General features: G+C 41.0%; 2 protein-coding genes across 3 annotated transcripts; both read left to right on the plus strand.

Moving 5' to 3' along the window:
- Window positions 1–952: 952 nt before the first annotated feature.
- Window positions 953–15,267, plus strand: pnp4a (purine nucleoside phosphorylase 4a). 2 transcript variants are annotated; one of them, XM_029502043.1, is made up of 11 exons: window positions 953–1,091; window positions 2,319–2,453; window positions 4,259–4,424; window positions 8,108–8,189; window positions 10,514–11,250; window positions 12,253–12,416; window positions 12,965–13,068; window positions 13,580–13,755; window positions 13,929–14,119; window positions 14,369–14,448; window positions 14,719–15,267. In XM_029502043.1, the coding sequence occupies exons 5-11, from the start codon at window positions 11,228–11,230 to the stop codon at window positions 14,866–14,868; spliced, it is 888 nt and encodes a 295-aa protein (XP_029357903.1). In that variant the 5' UTR covers window positions 953–1,091; window positions 2,319–2,453; window positions 4,259–4,424; window positions 8,108–8,189; window positions 10,514–11,227; the 3' UTR covers window positions 14,869–15,267. The 2 variants fall into 2 exon arrangements, with proteins under 2 accessions (XP_029357903.1, XP_029357902.1); XM_029502042.1 differs by lacking the exon at window positions 953–1,091 and having other exon boundaries at window positions 2,170–2,453.
- A 4,577-nt stretch (window positions 15,268–19,844) lies between these two features.
- On the plus strand, window positions 19,845–25,552 carry rem1 (RAS (RAD and GEM)-like GTP-binding 1). The gene is made up of 5 exons (XM_029502737.1): window positions 19,845–19,961; window positions 22,229–22,626; window positions 24,265–24,347; window positions 24,519–24,726; window positions 24,931–25,552. The coding sequence occupies exons 2-5, from the start codon at window positions 22,263–22,265 to the stop codon at window positions 25,206–25,208; spliced, it is 933 nt and encodes a 310-aa protein (XP_029358597.1). The 5' UTR covers window positions 19,845–19,961; window positions 22,229–22,262; the 3' UTR covers window positions 25,209–25,552.
- The last annotated feature ends 920 nt before the right edge of the window (window positions 25,553–26,472 follow it).

A 26,472-nucleotide genomic window follows, 5' to 3' on the forward strand; every position in this document is an offset into this window, starting at 1 on the left:
CTGTTTCTTATGTTGAAGCCATTCATAGATTATTACATTACAAACACTGACACACTGAGCGTGACTCAAAGTCCAGCAACACAAACTGTTATTTTCTCCGACACGTTCGTCCCTGGACAGGCCTCCAGTCCGTCACAGGGCCGACACATTCACACCAAAGAGTAGAATCGCTAATTTAACAAATGTGCACACCTTTGCACTGAGGTTTGGGTTAAATGGGTGTCATTGGTGCGATGCAGGAAGTGTGTACACAAGACTGATGAAGAAATTCAGACAAACATCTCTGTCTGTCTGTTTGTTTGTGTGCTCTTTTATTTATTTTATTTTTTTTTTCTTTTCACCAGGCTGACTGATATCAGAAATTTACCAACAAGCGCGTCAGGATTATAAGGACAGAAAGCAAGATTGGTTTTGATTCCCTTTTCATGTCTGTCGACGCTGAAGCTGAGTTTACAGAGTTCACAGCCGTACAGTGAAGATGAAACTCTCAGGATCTGATACATTTTTAGGGAAAGCAGCTTGCATGAACAACAATCGCAGTAAATGAAACTGATTTTTTCTTCATCTACTGACATGAGGCCTATTTCTACTCCTTCATTTCCTCTAAACTTAGAAACACATTTAAAAACATCAGTCTTGTATAATTTAATGGAAATGACAATGACTAATTTACATTTTTTATTATTATTACTATTATTATTAACAAACACTTTAAACGTTCTCTGCCTGATTTTGATGCCTTCTATCAGATCAGAAGTGGAAATGACAGATGGTGAATTTATGGGTCACCTGGGCAGCAGAGACAGATGTCAGACCTTCCGCATTAAGTTTGTTTACACACTGAATGAGGGCCGTGGCTTTGGTCTGTCACTGTTTACAGTGCGGTCGCGTTCAGGAGAATCATTTCACAGCTTCAGTGACACACAACGGGCTCCTTCCATGTTCCTGCGGACATGCGATTAATCCCTGCAGGAAACAGACAAGGCGCCTGCTGCTCTGCAGGAAATCTTCATTATGTGGATTCCCTGTGTGGATGTGTGTGTGCGTGAGTGTGCGTTGCCAGCTCTGACTGGAGTGATTCCAAGCAACAGGTAAAGAGTCTGACTGACCTGGTTACACACTCGCTCTCACACACACACACACACACACACACACAGCAGGTTATCTTCACATGCTTAGCGTGTTTTTTTACGCGACATGATGAAATATTGAAGAAACAGTGGCGCTGTGTGTGTGTGTTAGCGTGTGTGTTTAAATTTTACTGTCTCTTTCATAACCAACGTGATGAAATCAGAGGCCAAGTGTCTGACTCAACTACGGCCTGCCACAAGAAGAACGCACACAGACACACACAGGCTGAGAGCTCACAACGCTGACACACACACTGTCCTCATTCTCAGGATTATGACCTGAGAAACACCTGTTCTACAGCTTTAAATCCACTTCCTGTGTGCGGACCTGCTGTCAGGTCTCTGAGTCTTGTCCCGGTGGTCTCCCCCTCTCCCTCCGTCTCTGTGCTTCTCCGGGGGCATCCTCGTCTTATCGAGCCTTGGGTGGTGCAGAGTTTAAGATCTGAATAGCAGTGGGAGCTTTAAGAAACAGGAAAAGCCTCGGGCTGGCTGGAGGATAAAATATCCCTGAGCTGCTGCACCCAGTGGTCTTTGTTAAATGCAGATTAAATTAGCCAACAGCAGATTTCCTGAAGGGTACGATCCTAAACTAATCCTGCCTGTAAATAAACAGATGCTCTTCCATCTGCAGGAGCACAGTTACAGCTACTTTCACACATTTCTCAACACTGAACACTCCGTTTTTTTGACACTGAACGTTTTAAACTTTATTTTCCAAAACCAAAAAACACCTTTTGCTCTGATTTCTTATTTTAAGAATCTTTTGGTCTGTATCCAAGCCAAACAGAAACGAATTTAAATTACTGTGATTTACGTGACAATCACTTCAGCATGCTTTATCGACAGAACATATCAAGTAAGATAGAATAAACAAAATAATACTGGGTGGCCTCTATGGAAACTTATGTGAATGTTGAGCCCTAAAATTTTGGATGTCGGCATTAATTATTATTATTACTACAATGGAGCCCCCCTTCGTTTAGCTTGTTATCTTACTTCAGTTCTGTTTTGTGTTTTTTGTGTTTTTAAGGGTTAGGTTTGGGTTAGTCTGGTGAAGGAAAAGTGTTATTTCGACCTTTCAGCTGTGGCCTGTGTCTGAAAATCAAACTGGACACTTCACGTGTCATTTCTGTTGTGTACCTCAGTGGTTGCACAACCACTGTCTTTTGTCTTTTTCTTGTTTTGCAGCCAAATACAGAACAACAAACAAAGGCGCCTTTCTCTGGCTTTTGTGAGGTCAACATCTTGTTGGGACGGGCCTGTGCGTGCACTGACTTTGGATTGCGGTGGTCTAAGTCTAGAAGCCCATGAGTCCATATTAAGGTATGAACCATCATTTCTTTGTCTTAACATCCTCGATGTGAACATGCTAGTGTGGCGGTGTCCATCCCAGCAGGAGCTCCATAGCAGATAAGGTGCATATGGAGGTTTTGGAGAATGTGACTTTGTCTTCATTTGTCTTTCATCAGTTATTTAAAGAGCTGAAAGAATTTTCTGTCGATCAGCAAATTTATTTATCTTTTCGGCTTCACAAACAATAAATATGGAGGACTGTGGAGCTTTACAAGAAGCAGCTACTGTATGTTACCATTAGTTATTATAATCAGTCCACTTTTGCTCTTTTGTCTGGTGCTCTCAGCTCATGAAACAAGATCTTGTCGCTGTCTCTCCAGTTCAAGCTCCTCTTTAATCCCCCACCACGCACACAAACACACACACATACAGTATTTAAGTGTCTTCTTGTTTCAGTTTTGCATCATCCCTGGTGACCTCTGTGTGTGTGTGTGTGTGTGTGTGTGTGTGTGTGTGTGTGTGTGTGTGTGTGTGTGTGTGTGTAGGGGGTAGATCTCTCTATAAACACACACGATGAGGCCAGCCTGGGATTGTCTTTGTGATGAAACCAGCAGTAATGTCTGCTGTTGGCATGACGATTCCATCCAATATGACATGACCGCGTGTGTTTGCCTGTGCGTGTGTGCGTGAAGGCATCGATGTGTGTCCATTCATGTATATGAGAGTCTGACCTTTGACCTCTTCGCTGCATCTATTCAAGAAGAGACTTCTGAGTCCTAAATCACAAACCAGATTTGATGCATTGCTGCTGTATAATATACTAGAACAAACAAACAAGGTCACAAAACTGGTTTTCCTTTTTGCTTTGGTTTAAATTTATCGTTTGTTTAAAAGCTTTTTTTTTATGCTACTTGCTCTGAAGACTCATCAGCCAGACTCTGTTATTTCCCTTTTGTTTGACTTGTCCTCCTAATATAAAGACTCACCTGTGAGTCACTCCATCTAAACCTTTGACTTCTGTTTTTTTGTCTCATAATAGCTGACTTTTTTTTCCCTGACGAACATTTTAAACCGGAGAAAAAGAAAAGATTTAAGATTTATCTGTGTGTTTGTTGTCCTGGTGTCACACGTCAGAGCGGGAAGTATTGAAATTTTTACTTGATTAAAAGTTGCAGTAAAAAAAAAAAAAACAAACATAACCTAACCTATAAGAAGCAAATTTCATTTATCCAATAAAGTTAAAGTAAATGTTCTATAGTAGAATATTAGATTGCCGTGACATTAACCATAAGGTAAGGTTTAGCTGAGTTAGCGCAGCCTGTCAATGCTAACTGACCTCCAAGTAATTCTGAAGAAACCTCCACACTGAAAATCATCATTTTCAGAAAAACTTAAACCACCTACAGACATGACAGATATCAGTTTTCCCCTTTTTCTAATGTTAAATATAAACAGGAAGTGAAGTTCATTTGTTGCTTGTCTGGCTGATTGATAAACTGCTTGAATAAGCAAGTACACATACTGTATGTGCTTCCAATGAAGTGCTGCCAGAAGCCACAAGACCAATCTGGGGGTTTTGGAGACAAAAGTAGAGTTCAACTCTAAAAAAAACGTTTTGGGTTTGTGTGTTTGTTTGTGTTGTTTTATGTCTTAAACATCTGTGATTAAATAAAAAGTCATAGATGATTAAAAACTGAACTGAAATGGTTTAATCTTAAAAATAGTGGGTTTTTGTTTTATCGGATCTAAACTTGAAAATAAGTCTCAGTCAGACATTAAAGGTATTTTTCCATTTAAAAACTGCATTTAAGAAGAGTTTTTACTTTTTCTTGCAGATGTGTGTGTGGACTCACCTGTTATGGTGCTAACAGGGCTGGTTTTAGGCCTCCCAGGGTTTTAAACCAGCCTAATCTTCGTGTAGCTGACGGCCTAAGACTGAAACAAAGAATCAAACAACACCCTCCCTCCCTCTGAGGACCGTCCTGATCAGTGTCTCCCCAGGTACGTTGCATCAGCAGCTAATTAGAAGCCAGTCTCTTTCCACCCAGCGGACCGTTAAATCGCTCCCTCATTTACCAAAATAAAACACCACCCATTGAGGAGAGCAAAGATGACGCTTGTTTTTCCTGATTGTGGTGAAGACCGAGCTTCGGCGACTCTCTGCAGAGAGTTTATCAAAGCAGAACGAGGGCTGGTGGAAGATCTGCTGACTTTTGTTAGTGTTGGTGTGATATGGGACGGAAAAGACTGCCGCGTTAACAACTTGCATCATGAAGGCGGCTGTGAAAACACCAGAGTTGATATTAAACGCTCTTAACTGACAATATAACTCCAGTATCCGTTCTGGGGTATTTACGCTGAATGTAATTCAGAGCAGACCTACAATTTGTTTTTGTTGAACACTATTAACAAGTCCAATCTTAGCCATTTAGCTTAGACACCAAAATAGCCTGAAAGCAAATATCTGAATTAACCCTCATTGAAGCACTGAGTGTGGTGGCCTCTCTAAATCCAGATCACATCCAACTTCACCACATTACGCTACGGCCAGCTGTCGATAACTCACATTACAATGTGAATCTGACAATGCAAAATAATATTAATAAATCCATCATCTATATCGCTGGAGAGGACAGGGTGCCGGTCGAACAACCATTCAGGATCACACGGGAGGGCTGCAGATTTTCTTTCTTTTTTTTTTTCAGAACTGTAGTCTGGATGTAATGTGGCCTCATGAAATTTCAGTTTTTACTTTTACTTTTACTACAGTTTTGTTGGTAAAAAATTGACCTTGACTAAATCATGAAAACAGCTAGATAAAATGACTGTGTGTCGCAGCGTGTTGACTTTTGCTTGTGCACAGGATCGAGTGTTTCAACCTGGGCTTTATGTTTGGATTTGGACTTTTCAGGGTTGGAGTTGGATATTCAGGTGTGATGGTCCCAGTTTGGGTGAGAGTTGTGTTTCGTATTAATCCATCTAGTAGTATTCTGTGAGTGAAGACATATTTGTTGTTCTTCCTGGTTTTACTCAGGTGACTATTTAACACGTTTTCCAATCACTCGTACACAAGGAAGACATTTCATCTCCATCCAGTCTGAACTCTTTAATTACCTTTATTTGTATTTAATCTTAGACAGAGTGATGTCGAGTGGATTGTATGACACAAAATAACAATGATTACAGCGATAACTAGAAGAATTTCCCCGAAACAACAGGACAAGGGAGTTCATACTGTATGAATGAATTGCTATAAGATCCAATGAAATCGATTTAGTTGCATTCTGTTTAAATTGTGATTTTAAAATTCAAATATCAATGATTCAAATATCATCAATAGTAGCAGAAGTCCTCATATTTAAGGAGCTGCAACCAGAGATACCATTTAATCTTTTATTAATTAAGTATAAATCATATTCTGTTGACCAACTTAATGATGAACTGACTAATGACTGCAAATTTGTTTAATCATGTCGTTGCCCTCAAGTTTAAGTGTTTCATCTGTGACTGTGACTCAAATCTGGGAAATAGAAACTACAGCTGTCAAATAAAAAGTATGAAGCAGTCAAGGAAAAACCTCACTGACTTGCAGCTGCGTGTAGAATGAACAAACACTGTGAAGTAATTTCAATTTTAAAAAGCTTAATGTGAAAAACGAATACAATGTTTGAAATGTCAGAAATGTAAACGAGGACGAATAAAAAAGTTTTTAGCATCAAGATACAAAAATAAAAACCTAAAGAATGTAAAGATAGAAAAAGCATCAAATATTAATTGTTTGTGTGTATGTGTGTGTGTGTGCGTAGGGTATTGCCTCAAGTTGCATTTGATGGTTGCACAGGAGAGCAATGAATCCATGGACACACACACACACACACACACACACACACACACACACACACACACACACAGTTGCCCATCTCCGACTGAAACAAACAAAACAAACAAACATACACTCCCTCCATCACTATCCGGCTGCTTTCTGCCGTAACGAGGTGCAATCAACACGCAACGCTGACCAACACACACACAAACACACACACACACACACACCGCACTGAGTGAGGCTGGTTGAAGGATGAAGTCAGCCTCTGATTGCAGAAGAGTTACAGGGTGTTGACTTGTTCCTGTGTGTGTGTTTGTGTGTGTGTGCGTTGACCTCATATTGCCATGATGTCACACCTCGAACGGTTGCATTAACAGCAGTCTTCATGTCTGCATGCTTGAAGTTTTTCACATTTCTGCATAAAAAAAAACAAACTTAGAGGGAATCAAACATTTTTATACATTTAAATTTTTTATGATATATTTTTTTTTTCATCAGAAATTTTCATCAAAAATAAAACTGATACTGAGCCAAACTAAACACACTGAGCCAACATCTCTATTGGGGACAATGAGGTCACGGCCTCTGTGCTTTTCTGGGGACTCTGAGGCAATTCACTGATTCCTAATATTCATTCGGCCTTTTAGTGAAATTAAACAATATTTTACTGTGACATGACACATCCCGAATGATTGTCTTATTTTATTTCTTTCCAGTTTTTGCATGAATCGTCCATCTTCACTCAGACACTTTTGTAGCTGTTAGGTGATGGGAAATGATATTTAAACCTCCCTGTGGATCTGAATATCCCTGCTGGGCCCTGCAGACCAACACAGACCTTTATGGTCTGTTTCCATCAGCATCCTGAGCCGTCCATGTTGGCGACTGTCTGCTGATGCAAATCAGAACATGAATATCTGGACAGATGGGAACTTCAGCCTCAGTCTCTGTTGAAGCTTAAAAAAAAAAAAAAAATCAGCTTCAGTAACAAAACAAAAGGTTTATTGTTATGAAGATGATTGATTCATGTCCAACAGAGACGTGAGACTCTGGGGTGCTGCTCCAGGGGGAGTCCTGAGGAGACCTCAACCAGGGCTCCTCTGAGGGAGTGTGGGAGAAGCACAGCTCCTATTTACGAGATCCCCTCTGCAGAGTTAATGACGCCACTGAAAGTTAGGCTGCAGTTCTTACAGAAAAAAAAAAAAAAAAAAAGACTCGGACACAGCCAATTTAGGAAGACTCTTTGATATCAATAAATCAAGGATTAAATTATTCTTGGTGATGTGATATGCTGTTTGAAAACCAATAAAGCCAAATAAAACTGTAGTTCGCAGAAACATCAGCATTGATGCTGCATAAACACTTTTCTTCACATAACAAATGCAGGTCAGTGCAGTAAATTCAGCATTTAACTGGTGCACATAAATAAAAATGCGTGTCATTCAGCAGCTTGTGGCTGATCAGTGTTTGTACAGTTTTAAATTAGGTTAACTGTTCAGAAAGAAACTGAGCAGAGTGAACAAACATCTCAGCTGCATTTGTTGAAAAGTGTTTGGAGTCAGAGAAAGTCGGAGCTCTGGATCACTGGTAAATAACTGAGAAAAACAAAATCTGCTTTATTTATGTGAGATCTGCGACATGATACAACACACACACACACACACACAACTGCCAATAATACACGAGTGCAAACACACTTGATGGATCTGATTCAGACCTTTAATAGAAATGTTTTTTCTAAACTCTGGAGCGACGTCAGGAAGGAGTTTATCTGCCTTCATCAGATTCTTCTGTACCTTTTATTGATTATTGATCTTTACGATGATCGATCACATTCAGTGTTTGTTTCTGTCACCAGGACTGAATACGTGAGTCACCTTCCAGACACCAGAGGGAGACAAACACCAGCAGCAGCTCAGGTCGGAGTGTTTCGTCCCCAGGTAGGAGTCCAACCAGGACCAGGTTACTTCACATCTAGTCGTCATTTAAATGAGAATTCACAATCAACTGACTGCAGTTTCAGGCATCCTCACAATAAAACTTCCAGACTTGATTCTAGATAGTATTTAAATCTAAAAAGCTGACTATTGATCATAACATGGTGAAGAACTTGGCCTTCATTTACAAATATCTGCTTACTTTTTAAAATGACTTCCTCAGGTAGCAAGGCGGCTCTGGTCTATATTGTTATTTCTGATCCTGGCCCAGCTTCCTCTCTTGTTCCTCGGCCCAAATCTGGCCCGCATGCTGCCAACACCGGAGGAAAACCGCTGAAATCCAACCACATGTGGAAATGTACGACAGTTTCAATTTATTGAGATAATATTTTACAGGGAGTAAGGATGAGCGGAGTGTGAACTAAATGAGTGCACGGTTGGTCTTAATTGAAAAAACAAATCCATTTGTTTGAGTTAAAAAATCAGCTGGCCAGTTTTTCAGGATCTTTCTTCCTCCAACACTGGCATTTCTGCTTCTGCACTCCTTCCTCAAACAGTCTCTCACCCTGAAGTCAGACTTGTTGTCTTTCAGCTCCAGGTGTGATTTTTAGGAACTTTTGCAATCCTCAGACATCCACATCTGACAACAGAGTCTGCTCCCCCTGTTCAGTTCAACAGTTGCTGTCTGGGCTCTGAGGAAAACTTGGATACCAAAGACAAATGTTGTGTCGCAAATGGCAGACTTTTTTTTTTTTTTTTTAGCTAGAAATCAACCAAAATTTTTTTCTGGCTTCATTAGATCGGTCAAATTGAACTGTGACAGGAAATTATATCCAACCGGAGAACTTCCTGTTCATGGGCCATGCGTTCTACCCACTATGCTGATATTTTGTCCTGATCCAGGTGTGAAAAGAAAAGCTAAAGGTTCATCATTCACATAGCTCATTAACTGTAACAAAATCCATCCGGTCAGTTTTTATCTATGTGTCTCTAAACCACAATAATAATCTCATGACAGTAATTCAGGGAAAATCAGAGCATCACCAAAGTCATTAGGATTCATCCCCTGGGGACACAGAATACCTGCCCAGCATTTCACAGAAATAAAGGCAATGTTTTAAAGCCATTTCGTCAGGAGTGGTGGGACAGGAGAGAAAGAGAGAGCAGAGCCACGCTACTCATGTGGCAAAAAAATAAATAAAAAAAAATCACATAACATCACATGATCGCCCACAACTGGCCGTCCATTATCACCCTGCTCTCACCGTCAGACCCCACCGGTGACAGATAATCATCTCACTGACTCTTTCACTGCTCCGTGGGAAACAAGCCGCTGGACATTTTTTGGCCTTGTGGAAGTGAAGCAGCAGGAAAAAGGAGGCAGCACACGAGCCGGGTCCTTACAGGTCACGTAGGTCCTCACAATGCCAGATCTGCGAATGACATCTTAATGGACGTGGTCACATTTTTCACATGTTGACCGAGGTGAAGGATGGCAGTAATGTTGAGCATCCAGCTGAGCATTAAACACACAGAGGCAGCAGCATCCAGAGGAAACTTGGATATATCAGTCAGTTCAACATGTGACAGTTAAACCTAACGTCAAATGACATCAATTTATCGCTGGGATGTCGCTGGGAAATGCTTAATTTCAACTCAACTCGGTGTGTGACGTGTTGGCAGAGCGACAGCAGCTCCAATAGAAACCGATCCTTCCAATATCTGTAGAGATATTCAAGAAAAGACCAAAAACATGAACCTCAGATGGAAGAAAAATCAGGAAAACATATTTCCCGTGTTCCTGGGATTTATGGAAGTCCCTACAGTGAGTGATTGCAACTGCTTCTTTATTTAGTGTTTCTATATGAGGAATGCGTTACCAAAAGAAGGCAATATTCCAGTAAAACACACTTTATAGAAACCACAACATGTCGCATTCATTCAGATTTATCCTACAGAACGAGGCACCGTTGTGATGAAAAATAACAAATAAAAAAAAAAAAAAAAAGAAATTCTGAAAATGCATTTATACGATACTGTAAATGTATTATTGAACAGTTTTCTTAAATATAATCAAACATCTAAATTTCTGTGTTTCTGTAACGACCAGCTCCACTCTGCTCATTAATTAATCAGCTTCCATGTGGTTCCTGTTAAATAGACGCACACACAGAGTGGCCCATGCCAAACGAAGAAAATCAAAGATGTCGTCCTTTATGACCTGGTGTCTCCTGAACATGACCGTTCTGCAGGTGGAGAGGTGCTGACTCTGAGCTCAGGCTTTCAGTTTGCTGATAGCACTTCCTGTCGCTTTAAACCGTCCACAGGTCATCCGGTTTCAGTCCGTCCAGGTCCCGGAGCCACCCGGTCCCCCGTCCATTGGACCCACATGCGCCTCATTATCCATCAGCTTCATTGAACACGTGAAGTATGTTATTGGTCATGAGACAGAAAGTGGACGCTTGTGAACGTGTCATTTCTGCCAAACGAAGTCTAAGTCCAAACTATTTAGAAATATTTTCAGTTGTCCTGCAGCAAATGAGAATAAAATTGAATGTAAATGTGGAGATATAATTTATGTGTCCCCCCTAAATGCCGATCTATGTTCATCCACATGAAGTCTGACTGTATCTCTGTGTGTGTGTGTGTGTGTGTGTGTGTGTTAAGCCTCAGGATCAGAGTTAGACTGAATGAACACTGAAGTAAAATCACGTTACTGTCAGCGGAGGTGTGACGCAAAACCAGACCCCTGCTTACACAACAAGAGTCCTCCATATATGGCCATCCAAACACACACACCCACCACACACACACTAACATTTTTTAAAACGCTGTGGCTTGATTGGCTGCTGCTTCTGAATGGAGTTCAGGTTGTGTTGTTGGTTTGTTGACCAATCAGGAGCATGTGACCGGTGAATATCTAGGCTGACTGCTCCTCCATCTCACACACACACAGTTAGTGTCTCAGGCTGCTCACTAAAAGGCGCACACACACACACACACATCCATCACCATCATCAGTGCTCTGTCAAACATCCATCATGCACAGCAAAGAACAGATCAGGTAAGACGAGAACTATTTTATATGTCTATTTTCATGCTGATGTGTTAATTAATGTGATGGTTCTTGTTTTCTCTCCTTTCATGTGACTCATATTTAACGTGGAAGTCATTGTGTTGGGCACCGATCCTCAGGGCTTTTACTGACCCTTTGTAACACTCCTTCAGCTTCATTGAACATAAGTCACTGATGCTGACAGACTTCTTGGTTTCCTCCCATCTGTCCGATCTCAGAGATTCAGTCTCACGCTGCTTCTCGACGGCCAAATTTTCCAATTATAACCCAGATTTTTATCATCTGCGGCTTCCAGATGGTGGAACAAACTCTCAATTTCGATCAGAGACGTCCCTTCTTTTCCTCTCTCTGATTTAGGAGATATTGTACAAGGCTACTGCACTGAAGCTTTGCTGATGTAAGATGAGATAAGATATTCCTTTATTCATCCCACAGTGGGGAAATTTACAGTATTACAGCAGCAAAAGAGGGCATCAGTAAAAAAAGAAATATAATTAGACAATATAACAATGTACAGTATAGACAATATAAAAAAAGTATGTGCAGTAGTACTAAAGGAAAAATATACACAGTACCTGTGCCTCACTTTGGGTAAATTTAAATGTGAATATTAAAACTTAAATAAATAGACTCATTTAGCTGTATGAGCGTATGAAATGATTCTCTTTTGTGTTTACATGAAGATACAGACGGAGTGAATAATATAAATGGAGTAAAAGGTAAATATTTGACTGAAAAGGAGAAATTAAATCTATTTTTGCATTTGTTTCCCCATTTCCTGATTCAGGTGCTTGTGTCGGTGGACACAAGCACCTGGAGGTCTCTCAGATAATTTAAACTCTTTCAGGATCTTCCGTCAGCTTGTTGAACAGATTTAAAAACCACAGTACCCGTAAGCCTGTGGCGGTTTTCAGACTGAATGAGCAGCGACACGTGTCATTTAGCAGTAAGTTATTGAAGAATTTCCTCCTCTCTTCTACCTGTCCGCAGTCACGACGACTACCAGAAGACAGCTGACTGGCTGACGTCTCACACGAAGCACCGTCCCAAGGTGGCCATCATCTGCGGGTCCGGGCTGGGAATGCTCGCCGACAGCCTCAAATGTCAGGACGCATTCGCCTACTCTGACATACCGGGCTTCCCTCAGAGCACAGGTACGCAGAATATTAGGTTGGTTTTTAATATCGAAGGTCCCATATTGGAGAATATGATCTATATTAATTCCATGAGAGTAATAAAGAGATAACAGGAAGGTTCGGAAGTAATGAGGTATGTTCAGAAAATGCTTTAAATTAAACTGCCTGAACTTCTGAAACTTTGTGATGTCACAATGAAGTAGTCAGTCAAACACACCAAACCAACTGTCCAGTGTTTGTAGGATTTGGTTTGTCTTTCTGCCTGAAATCTATTTTATTTTTATTTGTTCACTCGGAAGAAAATTAGCCAGTTAGGATCATCTCCGTCAAAAAGTCTGGGAGCAGCTTTATAAAACAAATACATCAAATATATCAAATAAAAAATAAATATGAGGACATTTAACAGCTTTAATTGGTAAACTGATTCAATGCAAATACAATGAAATGGCATGGGGAATTTTGGAACGAGCGCATGACCTCATCTAGGGACATCCCTATGATAGACTTTTTGTGGTTTATTTACATTCCTGTCTTTCAGTGTAATCCTGAATGTGTGTGTGTTGCAGTGCAAGGTCATGCAGGGCGGCTGGTTTTTGGGGAACTGAAGGGGAAGACGTGTGTGTGCATGCAGGGTCGCTTCCACATGTATGAAGGACATTCACTCTGCAAGGTATAAAATCTGTCTGCTTTCCTAAGCTGATGTGAAATTTTCTGTTACTTGTGCTTTTGTGTTGGAGCATTCACACACACACACACACACACACACACAAATGCTGCCACTGTGAGTTGATCAACACGATCATTGTAAACACACATGAATGAAATCAGCAGCATGAGACTCAACCTGTACATAATTTAGTGTATTTAGTGTGCAGAGCAGCTCATGCATGAGTTTGGTCACATGCAGCCTTTTAGCAGACTGATCAATGCTGCTATTGTTTCCTTTTATAGCGCACACACACACACACTGACACACACAGACACACACAATGGAAGTGCTGAACGTTCGAGTTGCTGCTGCTTAAGAATCAACAGCTAATTTGATTCTTTTCCAGCTGTTTAAAATGACTTTGAATAATAGAGTTTCAAAAGAATTCAAACGTTATCTTGTCATGATAAATGAGAAGTGAAACCCTTAAAACACTTCAAAAAGATGATGTCTGTGTGCGTCCCCCCGTCAGACCACGTTTCCTGTTCGAGTCTTCAAGTTGTTGGGGGTGGAGACTCTGATTGTGACGAACGCTGCCGGCTCATTGGCTGACGGCTTCCATCCCGGTGACATCATGATCATCAAAGACCACGTCAACTTCCCCGGCCTGGTCGGCCTGAACCCGCTGAGTGGGCCCAACGACGACAAGTAAGGCACTGTCACTCTTCTTCTGTGGTTAAATCTTTTGTTTCCTGTGTCATCGTTTCATAACTTGTCACGCTTTTAATATTTCACGCTTGCGTTTGCGCCCACGTTGTCACGGAAACAAAGTATCAACACTCCCGTTTTATTGTTGTTGACTTGTTGTCGACTGTCCACAGGTTCGGTCCTCGTTTTCCCGCCATGTCAGATTGCTATGACAAAGGCCTGCGTTGCCTAGCGATGGACATTGCCAAGCAACAGGGCGTGGCCGGTTTCATGCAGGAGGGCGTGTACGCCATGGTGGGGGGGCCAAACTTTGAAACCATCGCTGAGGCCAGACTGCTGCATCGACTCGGGGTGGACGCTGTTGGTACGACACACACAAATACACAAAAATCCTGCTGGTCCCTGTAACTCCTCCTCTTCCTGTTCTGCTGCTCGCTTTCCTGTTCCTGTGCATCATTTTCAGTAGTCCTGCTTGCTCTGCGCAGTTTCAACCAAACTGTCAGCAGATCTGAGTTTGGGATACAAAAAGCCAAAAGCCTCCCCCCCTCCTCCAAATATCCCCCACAGGAAGTAGAACGGTTTCTTATTCACCACCTGTTGGCGTGTGTTGCAGGTATGAGTACGGCTCCTGAGGTCGTTGTCGCCGCTCACTGCGGTCTGAGAGTCTTTGGCCTCTCTCTGATCACCAACAAGGTAAACACACAGCTGACACGCTGATCAAGTCAGCGACCGGTTGAACTTGAATGTCAGACACAAGTCGCAACGCACCATTTAGTTTGTTTTCATTGTCAGAGGAGTTTCGTAAAGTTCTTAAAATGCAATATGTTCCTGTGACCAATGCCACATTTATATTATCATGTTAATTTGTTCGAATAAGCAACTTTATCAGATTATATCATCAAATGGTTCCACGTTCAAAAAGCATCGTCCCTGAATCATGTGTGCCTACGTGATCTGTGTCAGGTGGTGAAGAGCTACGAGGACTCTGAGAGCGTGAACCACGAGGGCGTCCTGGAGGTCGGCCGGCTGCGTTCGCAGGCTGTGCAGCAGCTGGTGACCGAACTGATCAGCAGGATGGAGATCAATAACAACATCGTGAAAAATGCTGACTGAACACACACACACATGTGTGCACGGCTACACAGACTCACGTTCAGATATTGTGTATATATTGAATTAATGTATTTTCAGCATTTTTTAAGAGCTTCTTTTTGTTTTGTTCTTTTTTTTTTTCTGCTGTTATAAACTATTTATGTCACCATGGTGCCTAATAATTCTGCCGGGATAAATCGGAATAGTATTTATTTGTCTAATTTGATTCATTCTAAAATTAATGTTTTGTTGACCACTGTATTTGATGGTGCTTTAATATGAACATTTTGATGAGGATCTTTTTTATTTTTCATTTTTTTTGTCTCGTACATTGTTGAGTGATTGTAATTCGTTGTTTTTATTTTTAAAACATAACAAAATCTAAGTTTGATTCAATTTGATCTGATTAAAATATGCTGCCTAACATGTGGTTTCCTGTTTGTGTAGTGCTTTGATTTGATTTGAGTTGACAGCTGACGTTAAAATTCATGTCTGAATTCGGCTGAAAAAGTTGACTTCCACACCAGCGTGTTGCGGTAACAACACTAATGTGTTACTGGATCCAGCCACAGTTGGTCACACAAACTCTTTATGTTGAAAGCAGTGGAAAATATATGAGCTTCACGTTACCACAGCAACCACAGTTCTGGTCTCGGTCTCTAAGTTCAAGTCTATTTTGACCTCCGGCTTCTCCTCCGATTCACGCTACAAGCTACAAAATGCTTAAGTGCATGAAATGGTGACAAACTGAAAGTTCCCGACGGGTATTTCACATTAAAGTTGTTGTGAGGTTGGGAAATGCTGTCACAGTCGATAAATAAATCGGAATGAGCACAATTCAGCTGATTGTTTCCTAAAGTGACTGTGCAAAAACAACAAAACTAAACTAAACAGGCGGATTTACTTGATTGAACTGAAACGTTTCCTGTCCGGGCCGGTAACAGAAATCATCTCAGTCAAACTTTTCCTCCCAGTGACGAATGAGAATGAATTACAACTAAGCAACAGAATGTTTTCTTTCAACCTTCTCCGAAAAACAGGTTTAAACTTTTCAGCTAATTTCTGCACATCCGGCTGATTTTTCTACAGACTAAAGAGAACAGGTGAGTACGTTAATTATACAAACCAATATATGTTTGAAGTGTAATGTTGTCCTCATTTTCCGTCGCTTTGTGTTAAACTAATCCTAAATACGGACAGCGAGAATCATCTAGACGCTCCATGAACACACAACATCTTGATGTATAAGTGTCACGTGAAATGGAGCTCAAAGTGGACAGTTTTTCCTGATTATTAAAATGTAAAGTAGACTAGGAAGTGATTTTTATGCTTACTGTAATCCGTCTTATGGCACGTTTTACCTGCTCAGTGTTGTTTTTCCCTCCCGAACCTATAAATAAGATTAGACCACAACAAAGAAATCCCATGAGAAAGGCTCCTTAAGCCTTAAGTCTTCATCCTCCTCATCTCTTTTCGACTTCATTCATAAACTCTAAACATGAATGCAAACGTGTTCCTCCTCATCACTGCCCCCTGTTGTTTTTCAGGTGTCAGTGTGACAATGACCCAGGAGGTGAACTTTGACCTCTTCTTTGTGGGCCTGGTGGTTCTTCTGTTGGTACTGATACTCCTGCTTGTTGTCTGCTGGATCCTTAAAAACAGCGGAAGCAGGTGAGGGGATTTATTCCATTTATTCATTTAACTTTTTCACATTTTCTTGAAATATTTTGAAACGTTATACATCCGTCATGTTGTTTTACATGTTTTCTTTGCATGCCCATAATTATCCCTGCTGGGTTCAATTGCTCCAGTTAAAATTGCATTGATTCACCTTTCTGAGATCTGAAAATTTCTGAAAATCCAACTGTGTCACATTTTGAAAGAAGCCCGGCTACGGTGTGTTGTGGTTCAGAGTTTAAAAGTTTGTTTATGGGTTCTTGTTCCTCAGAAATCTCACTCAGCTGCAGATCTCAGGAGGACAACCAGCTCGAGTGTTGACCATTAAAACGGGGCAGGAACACACACGCAAGCTTCTCGACCACCTCCTGGACCGAGTCTTCCTCCAGGTCGAACCTCAGCCAGAGTCCAGAGAGGAGCCGGGAGAGGAATCGGACTCAGCTCCCGCAGCATCTACTTTTCCCCCCACAGGTAGGCGTGATCAAATCAAAACCTCTCACATCCTCAAAGTCTTACACTGTGGTTGTTTCGCAGGCTCAAAATATAAACACAGATAAAAAGATAATAATGTCATACGTATCGTTTTAAGCTCTTTTCAAAAAGGGTTAGGGTTAGCAAAGTTGCAAATTGCAAAGTTCTAAGCAAAGACAGGAATAAAACAACAACAGGGATTTCTATTGAATTCAAAGAGAAGAAAATCAAACATAAATAAATAAAACAATGAAAATTAAAACAGAAGTAAAAAACCAGCTGCGTCAATTTAAACTCATAAAGGAAAATGAAAGTTAGGAAAGCTCTCAGATAAATTGTGTTCTGAAAGGGACTCAAAAGAGATCAAAGATTTTGATTGGGTGGACTGTTTCAGGGCCTTCAGGGAGCTAGAACAGCAATAAGTAATGAAACCTGGAGATTTAGAGCTTCTGCTGCAGACTAAAACAGGAGCGATGTGGTCACGTCTGCAGGCAAACAATAGAGTTTTGGGTGAGCCGAGTAAAAAGTATAGCAAAGGTTAACTTAATAGAAACACTTATCAAACCATCTGAATTTACACTGTGTGTGTTTTTTTTTTTTGTTTGTTTGTTTGTTTTTTTTTCCTTTTACATGTGTATCCTGAAGTTAACCGGCTTCTCGACAAACCGAGGAAATGGGTCACTTTTGTTCTTCCTAGACCAGGTGAGAAAAAAACTTATTATTATTATTATTATTATACTTTTTAACCAAAGAATCACTCTCTGATTTCAAACATTGTATATTTAGTTGAATTGTTTTCGTATTGAGGCATGAATATAGTTGATTTTGATATACTCCCCTCCAGCTACTCCTCCTCCTTCTTCTTCCTCCTCCTCTGATTCTTCATCCGCCAATCAGGATAAAACTACTGACCCCTGCGCTCGGCCTGATGATATATCCCAGCATGCCTCTTGCGCCTCTCAGGCTGCTTCCTGCAGTACAAAGGAGGCAGAGTAATGTGAGGGGTCACAACCTTAGAGAGGAATAAACTGTACTCCCTTTAAGGACAAAGGGCTTTTTGTGATATAAATAGCCTCCAAATAAATAAAGACTGACTTCTGCAATATGAAATTGTCAAATCCTGAATTTGATGTAAATACCTCTGCTGGAACAACTCAAGTACTGCGTGATATTTGATCATATTTGGTTTTTTTGTACCCAAGCTGCCAGTTAATCACATGATTCTGTGATTCAGAGCATCAAAACGGGCAAAACGGCCGAAAAAAAGATGAAATGTATAAAATTATAGATGGTTTGTCGAACTAAGAAGGGAAAGTAGTTTTGCTGAGGTGCAGAAAGGAAATAAATAGATTATATACAATATTGTAAAAATATGCAGCAATTGGTGTTCCTCCTTGGGATATAAGTTAAGCTTGGTGAAGAATTCAGTGCTGCAGAAAACACAAAAAACTTAACTTTAGCCATGTTACAGCTTATTATATTATTATTATATTAGTTATTTTAGGTGTTTCATTTCTTATTGTTTATTTTCTGGTGAGAAAGCAGCAGTGGTTTATTGCATTTCCTCTAGAGACCATCCGGAGGCAGCATGAGCCAATATGGCACAAAGCAGTACAATCACTTGAGCGGCTATCGATGGATCAACTGGGTGAACTGGTCAGCAACTGGCTTCTCTTTTAGTAACTACAAAAGATTTTTTCTTTTTTCTTTTTTTTTTTCCTCGCTGGATTTGACCCAGAGACGGCTCCTCCTCTCACGTTTTAAACTCTCAAACTGAGGGGGTGGATCACATCTAAACATCTGTGTTCAGCTTAGTTTCAGTAAGAGCCCTCACACTGACACAGAGGAAGTGATGTGTGTTTCTCCAGTGTAATCGGATTTTCCATGTCAGCTCATGTGTAAACTATGGAAGCCCATTTCCCAAAGTCTAAAGATGTAAGTAGAATACGACAACGTATGTTAATCAATGGTAACTCCAAACAGCACTAAGTCATCATTTAGATTTGCTCTACAGATATTTATATGTCTAAGGATAATTAGTAGATTAAACAAGCCTCATTTTATTCAACAAGCATTCATTGCAAAGATTTACAGGTAATTTTTCCCAGATCTCCATGGTAACAAATGCAAGAAAATGGAAAAACATCAGATCGTAACATGAGATGCTTTTCTGCAATCTGACGACGTTTTTGAAATGTTACATTGATTGCTTCCATGTTTGCATCAGATTACTAATTCAGCAACACTGAGTGCTAGTTAGCTGGTTATAATCTGGCTAGTTGGTGTCCTCGACAGGAAGAGGACAACGTTTGGCCAGTTAGTTCTTTGCTTGGATAACGTTAGCAAACACTGAAGTCATATTTTTTATTTTTTATATTTCTTCACTGACCAGGTTGTTAACTCATCGCAGTTGATCTTCTGTGAGGATGCCAGTTCGTAAACTGACAAAGAATTTTTGTTTTTTGTAAGATTAAGTAGCAGCTAGCAGTCATCCAGACATCCATTTACTTAAACGCTCAAAGGAAGGAAGGAAAATTATATTATTATTATTATTGTTATTATTATTATTATTATTCTGTTTCACATGTAAACAAGAAGGGAGTCTTAATGAAGACAGTCTGTGTCTGCTGGGTCAAACAGGAAGTGACCAAAATGTTTCCAAACTCACTCTCCACACTGATGAAGCACACACACACACAGACACACACACACACACCCTCCTCAGATATCTGTTACTGCTCTGCTGTCGCTCTGACACACACACACAGAGGGAGGTAGATAACTCTGTGATTCCACTGCTGAATTTTTAACGCTGTTGTGGAACTTTTTTTTTTTTTTTTTTTTCCAGGCAGGTTACTGTGGCACCAGGCTACTGTTACACTGACTGAGACGGAGAGACAGCTTTCTGTCCGGTTCTGTTGTTTACTGAGGCTGGACCGGGACAGACGCTGTTCATGGGCTGCACGGTACGTCCATCTATCTATCTATCTCATCACTGCAGAGTTCTTTATTATTATTAATATTATTATTATTATTATTATTATTAAATGTTCTATTTTTGAGAAATAGCCAAAGATTATGTCAGCACGTGTGATTTAAAAAATAGTTTGCTTATCCATCTAATATCATGAATACTGCATTTCAAATTCATATAGAGGGATACGTGGGTTGTTTTCTTTCTTTCTTTTTCACTCCAATTTTCATTTGAATGCATTGATGATGTGGTTTTCAGTCATTTGACAGTGAAAGTGTGATTTTTGGTATGAAGAATTAAAATAAGGGTTTTCATTCTACAGGAACTGAAAACACCTGATGTAGTTCATGAACTCGTTTTCTACTCACCAAGCAATCATCTCACAGATATGTAACATGGGGGATCTGTGACCTCTGACCTCAGTAGAGCTTTTAATTCTGTTGTGGATGAATGAGGGAACATTTTAAAAACTATTACTGATGGTGAACTCCAACATTTGCAGGATTTGTTTACCAAAAATAAGTTACTGTAATTTGTTTCCTGATTACCTCCTAAGGCAAGTTTGACCTGGTCTGACTTTCCTCCATCACTTAGTTTCATACTTGGCACCCTTTAATACTTGAATTATTTATTGTAGGAGGTTTTTGTTTGTGAGTCTGTGCTCTATTGTGTATACCAGAGGTCTTTGTTAGCTTCCAAATGACATTTTGTATAATCAGCTTTTGGCACTTTTGCGCAAGGAGCAAACGTCAGTACGCATAAAAAGTGAAGTGGAGAGTGGGTGCAGGTTTTTTTGGCTGAGAAATGCCAGTTTCACACACGTGAACGTGAATAGACGTGAACGTGCGCAGATTGTTTGGGAAAACGTGTAATCTGAGAGCGCTGCCAGAGACGTTAGACTGTCACAAAGATGTAAATCACAACTCACTTTATGGATTTTCTTCAGTTCACGGTTCTACACTTTGGTTCACTGACTGCAGGATGTGGCTTGTCTCCTTTTTTTTTTTTTTTTTTAATAAGCTGAATGTTCTCATCGCTGTTTAGATGAGCTTTAGCAAGTAAACACATCACTTTTCATTGAAACTATGACATTTACCGTGGAACCGTGCTTTTTGAAGTACAGCTGAGGAGACAGCTGCCCCAGAGAGTGGAGCTCAAATGCTTATTCATTTAAACTTAGATCGGTGATCCAGTAGTTTCACTTTGAATAGTCAGTGTAAAAGATTTGCTCCTATTTGAGTTCAACACCTCGACAGTGTAAACAATCATTTTACTTCGTGTCGGCTCTAAAAGTTCTTTCCTCGGGTTTCAGCCGGATCAGTGAGCAAAAGTTACATAAGTGAGAATCCCTAGGTGAAATGAAATACGACAGTTAGGTTTTCCTCCATAAAATCGTTGCCACTGTTACTTCTCTGCTCAAACAGTGCTGCAAAGTGTTTGGAGGTAAAGTGTAATCGCTGGAAACCATGTTAATGTTAATGTTAAGTTGCTTGAGATTTATTAAAGCGATTTGGCCAAATGGATGGGCCAACGTTGCTGTAGTGGGAGACCTTGGTGTGAGTTTGAAGTGCTGCTCTATTTAATAAGAACAAAGAGATAAGTGAAGAAGGTGTATTAAAGGTCCAAGGAGAAGAGATGCTCTTGAAAGGGGTGCGTCTTGAAAAGATTCCTAAAAATGTATCGCTCAAATTAAATTTTGGCAGCCATTTGTGATACAGCACGTTTTGGTTCGTAGCAGATCAAAGACCAGTTGGGCTGCTACTTTGTGGACCATGCGTCACGGTTTCACTGTGCATGAAAGGCGGTCCATCCGAAGGGCAGTGAAGTAGTCGAAAACAAAAACGAGTCAGTGGCTTGGACCGAGTGCTAGGTGGCAGGTGGAGCCTGATTTTTCTGAAGCAGAACAAAGCAGCGCGACAAGAAAATGGCTGCAACATTGTTAAGAGAGAAAAATGACAGACGTCTCTCACAACCTTGGTTGGGGCTCATTTGCAAATTAGTGGGAGACTGCAGAGGCGGCGAGGTTGTCTGGTAGCAGCAACAGGAAGAGTTGGGTGTCATCTGCGTGATATGTGAACAGTGTTCCATGACCGTCATTGGCTGACAGCTTACAGACTGTGACCACATTAAAAAAGTTTACCACAAGAACTTAAAAAATCCAAACACCAATGTTATTATCAGCCGGCAAAAGAAGCTGAAACATTTTAAAAGACCATAGTGGACCGGACTTTATCCTGACTTGTCCTGATTCTCCTTCAGGCCCGTCCTGTCCTGATGCCATTACTTTAGCAACATGACCCTCAACACCCAGAGAGAAAAGGAGCCCCTGCGGCGAGGCAGCACCCCGGTTCCTCCTGCCCACTTTTATCAGCACCCGTCCTGCACCCGGGACCCCCAGCTCCAGAGCAGCAACCAACAAGACGCAGAGAAGCCCCGTCCCCAGCGCTGCCACCCTCCGCTTGGACAGTCGGCCTCCTACCACCCCGGAGACAAATCCCTCCACTACCGTGCCCACTGGAGTTCAGACTCGGACGATGACTCGCAGAGCGACTCGGACTGCGTTTACAGAGTTGTGTTGTTGGGAGACCATGGTGTTGGAAAGACCAGCCTTGCAGGAATCTTTGCCGGGATCACGGAGAAAGATGAGCATCCTGGAGGTCTGATTATTACAATAAAATCCCGTTCATTATTAATATTCTCTCTGACATGCTTTCTCATAATTCACTGTGTCCAAACTCCAGAAAGGAGTTTGCATTTCTCTAGGTTTTCCCTCATCCTGAAGAAGTTTATGGTTTGGTTGGGGTTTTTTTTTTTTTTGGAGGGGGGTGGGGGGGGTTGGGGGTTTGGTTTAGGTTGTTAGTTTAGACATTTTTCTGCAACATGAAATACACCTTTGTGATTTTTATCCTTAAACATACATATATAAACATTACTGAATTTTGTGTAGCTCTTGTTTTCTGCAAATGAAATATGCAGCACTCTATCATTATTATTATTATTTGCCTTTTGGTTCAGCTATTTTAACGCAGCCGTGCTCCTCTGATCATTTGTTTCCAATCAGTCCTCAGCTGAACTTTCCTGGAAACTGTTAGATTGATGGACAGGAAGTAATGCACATGTGCTGGGGAAATTATGAGTGTTGCATTTGGAAAGTGAATAAACAAAAACTAGACTAGAAGCGAACTGGAGCTGAAAAAAATCAAAGACCGCACGTTGAAATGTATTGAGTCTCCTGGACTGGACTGAATCTATCAAATCTGTTTCATGACAAGAAGGAGCGTAGATCATAAAGCAGCATATTCATTAGACTGTGAAACTGTGGATTAGACTGTGAAACCTAACCTGTGACTGACAATCAGGATAGAGGTCACTCCTGCGCAGCTCCACCTGCTCCTACAAAAACTGGTTTCAAAAACCAAGATGGTGAGAGCCAAATTACAAATTCAAGGCTTGAAAATGGAAATCCACACCTTATTTTTATTTTTATCTTTTTTAGACCTCAGCTGTTTCTCAGTTCACCGTGTTGTCCTCTGCGTTTCATCCTCACGCCGTAACTTTTACATTCTGAGGTTCAGTGCTCAGTTTCTGTCCCTGACTTTGCTCTCACATCCCAACCTTGACTGACCCGACACGATTGATCGACTCCTGTGTCACGTGTCATTTGGCCCGAGGCTGCGATTGACAGCCTGTATTGATCCGGTAATAGTCTGGCTTGGTGTGAGAGGGCAGGGCCTGTCGGCTGCTAGTTTTCCGGTTGGCCGGTCACATTCTGGATCTGTTCTACATGTTATTATTGTTATTGTCGTATTTTCAGCGTCTCGGTGATGCCACTTGCTGTTGGTTATTAACTGTGTTTGACGAATACTGATGCGGCTTTTGGGGTAAAATATTCAGGTGACAAAAGTGCAATGCTCTGGTATTTTAACAGCTATTTGGGTGACAGTCATGAAATTTATGAAACTAACAAATTTGGTAATAGAAAAACAGTTTTGATAGAAACATTATACCATCTTATTGTCAGCATGTAATTGTCACTGTGAATATGAAGTATGCTGATAGTAGCATTTCAATTGGCTATTTGTTAGCTTTCAAAGGAGCCGCCGTTTTCAGTCGAAGGAAAGAGGTGATAGAAACAGAAGAGAAACTGGAAAGTTTCTTTGCACCGCTGCAAACTTGTAATGTTTGTTGTAGACTGTAAGTTAACGGCTGAAAATGTTAATGTTGGCTGTGTACCAATAGCAACAGTTACAAATAGCTCCCTAACGTGTATTTAATGTGTTTATCATTTGTTACAGAGGAAACATACGAACGGACGCTGACAGTGGATGGAGAGAAAACCACGCTCGTTGTCATGGATACATGGGAGAGTGACAAACCGGTATATCTGTCTGTCTGTCTGTTAGTCTATCATCAGTCACTTTATATTTAAAGTTTATTTATACTATGATGCTTTCTTGAAAACCTGTAATTTTATTACAAAAAGCAACTGTGAAAACCTGAACTACGAGACGATGATGATGCTAATAATTACTCTCCCTCCCCCTGGCAGGAGGGGGAGGACGGCTTCTCTCAGGACGACTGTCTGAAAGTGGGGAGTGCTTATGTCATCGTCTACTCCGTCACAGACCGCTCCACTTTCGACTCCGCCGCCGAGCTCCGCATCACGCTGCGAAGAGCCCGTCAGGCTGAAAACCTTCCCATCATCCTCGTGGGCAACAAGAGTGACCTGGTACGGTCCAGAGAAGTCGCTGTGGAAGGTGGGGTCAAAGGTCACAGGGGATGCATACAGTGTCTCTCAGTTAATACTTATCAAAATGTTTATCAACAAATGACAACTCAAAACAAAATCTTCAACACAGGGAAGGGTGTCTGAATACTTTTTGAAGCCATTGTACAAACAAAACAGGTCGCAATCAGCTGATGCCACCATCTTTTTACATCTTTATCATCTTTTTTCCCAGAGGGCCGAGAATGTGCGGTGGTATTCGACTGTAAGTTCATAGAGACGTCTGCATCTCTGCAGCACAACGTGGCCGAGCTGTTTGAGGGCGTAGTCCGACAGATCCGTCTCCGTCGGGACGGCGGTGAGTCCACCCAGCACCGGCGCTCCATCTACAAGCGCAAGGAGAGCATTACCCAGAAGGCCCGGCGGCTCTTAGACCGACTGGTTGCACGCAAAAACCAGCGCATGGCAGTCAAAGTGAGGTCAAAGAGCTGCCACGACCTTGCTGTACTCTGAAGACATGAGTTTGGATGATTTCTTTTTTTTGGACTTGTTGAACATGTTGCTGGCTGTGATATTGTGGAGGATTTTGTCCACCATGAAGATCACACACAGCTGAGACACAAAAAAAAAAAAACAAAACAAAACAAAACAACCAGCTGCGAACACTCTCACTGTGATTAGATCATTCTCCTGTTTGACCCTCGGGTTAAAGCGTTTCTGGGACTTTTCCTTCGGATACATAAAGATCTGTGGACTGTGCAGGAGCATCGCTGTCTCGTTAAAGATACATGCTCAGCATCAGAGTGTCTGTGTGTGTGTGTGCGTCTGCATGAACGGATGACTGTTCACGTCCTGTAGCTTCCATTGTCCATTCTGTTGTCCTCATGTTGTTTTCAGCCCAGCACCGTGCAGAATAAAGTCTAAAAGGAACTGTCATCTCAAATCATGTTTTTATGGACATCACTGTGATATAAACAGGGATTTCATTTACATCAATTTCAATACTGTGCTTTTTTTGTTTGTTTATTTGTTTGTTTCTTTATTATTATTTGTCACCAATTGTAAGCCCCTTCATGGCCTAAAACCTTCTGCTGCAGGTGTGTTACTCGTTGACTGATTACAAAAAATGGACAGAGTCTCAGCTGAAGTGCCTTAAAACTGTTTCCTCTCCAATGCCCATCAGGGGGCATTTGTTTCTCATTTGATTCATTAGCTCAGTAAACTTTTTCCCCAAGCAGATTATGGCCAAGTCTTCTTCAATGCAACTCGATATTAAATTATTAACGATGCTTCCATTTTGATGGAGACAAGCCGTAAAGTGTTGAGAGTATCCACGAGGCCATGGTTCACAAACCAATGGGACAAGCAAAAATGTTTAGCCAGTTAGCTGGCAACCATTAGCAGTAGCCTGATGATACAGCCAAAGTGAAGCTGACGTCCTTTATTTGTTTGGTCAGTTTATGTACAAAAATCTACAGTATTAAAACCTTTTTTATAAACTGTCATTAAACTCATTAGCTGGTTAGCCACAGCTGACTGAATCAGCTTTGGCCGTTCAGTGAAATAGCTTATTTGTTTCCAGCTTGACTGTAGTGGAGTAAGCAGCACATGTACCATCCAAGAAGGTTTGACAGGACCAGCACCAGTAAGTCCATGCTTAGTCTTTTTTCACTTACATTTAAATTGGATTTATTTGTTTATTGGTTATATTTGTGTGGTTTACTCAGATTTGATTTATCTCTGTGCTCATTTTTTATTATGACATTCAGTTTATTAT

Source organism: Echeneis naucrates, chromosome 5 (genome assembly GCF_900963305.1).
Source record: "Echeneis naucrates chromosome 5, fEcheNa1.1, whole genome shotgun sequence".
Lineage (NCBI taxonomy): Eukaryota > Metazoa > Chordata > Actinopteri > Carangiformes > Echeneidae > Echeneis > Echeneis naucrates.

Coding starts and splice junctions, on each gene's coding strand:
- pnp4a (XM_029502043.1), top strand. CDS start 11,228: ATGCACAGCAAAGAACAGATCAG. Junction 13,069..13,579: donor AAGGACATTCACTCTGCAAG/GTATAAAATCTG, acceptor TCCCCCCGTCAG/ACCACGTTTCCTGTTCGAGT. Junction 14,120..14,368: donor ACTCGGGGTGGACGCTGTTG/GTACGACACACA, acceptor CGTGTGTTGCAG/GTATGAGTACGGCTCCTGAG.
- rem1 (XM_029502737.1), top strand. CDS start 22,263: ATGACCCTCAACACCCAGAGAGAAAAGGAGCCCCTGCGGCGAGGCAGC. Junction 24,348..24,518: donor CATGGGAGAGTGACAAACCG/GTATATCTGTCT, acceptor TCCCCCTGGCAG/GAGGGGGAGGACGGCTTCTC. Junction 24,727..24,930: donor CAGAGAAGTCGCTGTGGAAG/GTGGGGTCAAAG, acceptor CTTTTTTCCCAG/AGGGCCGAGAATGTGCGGTG.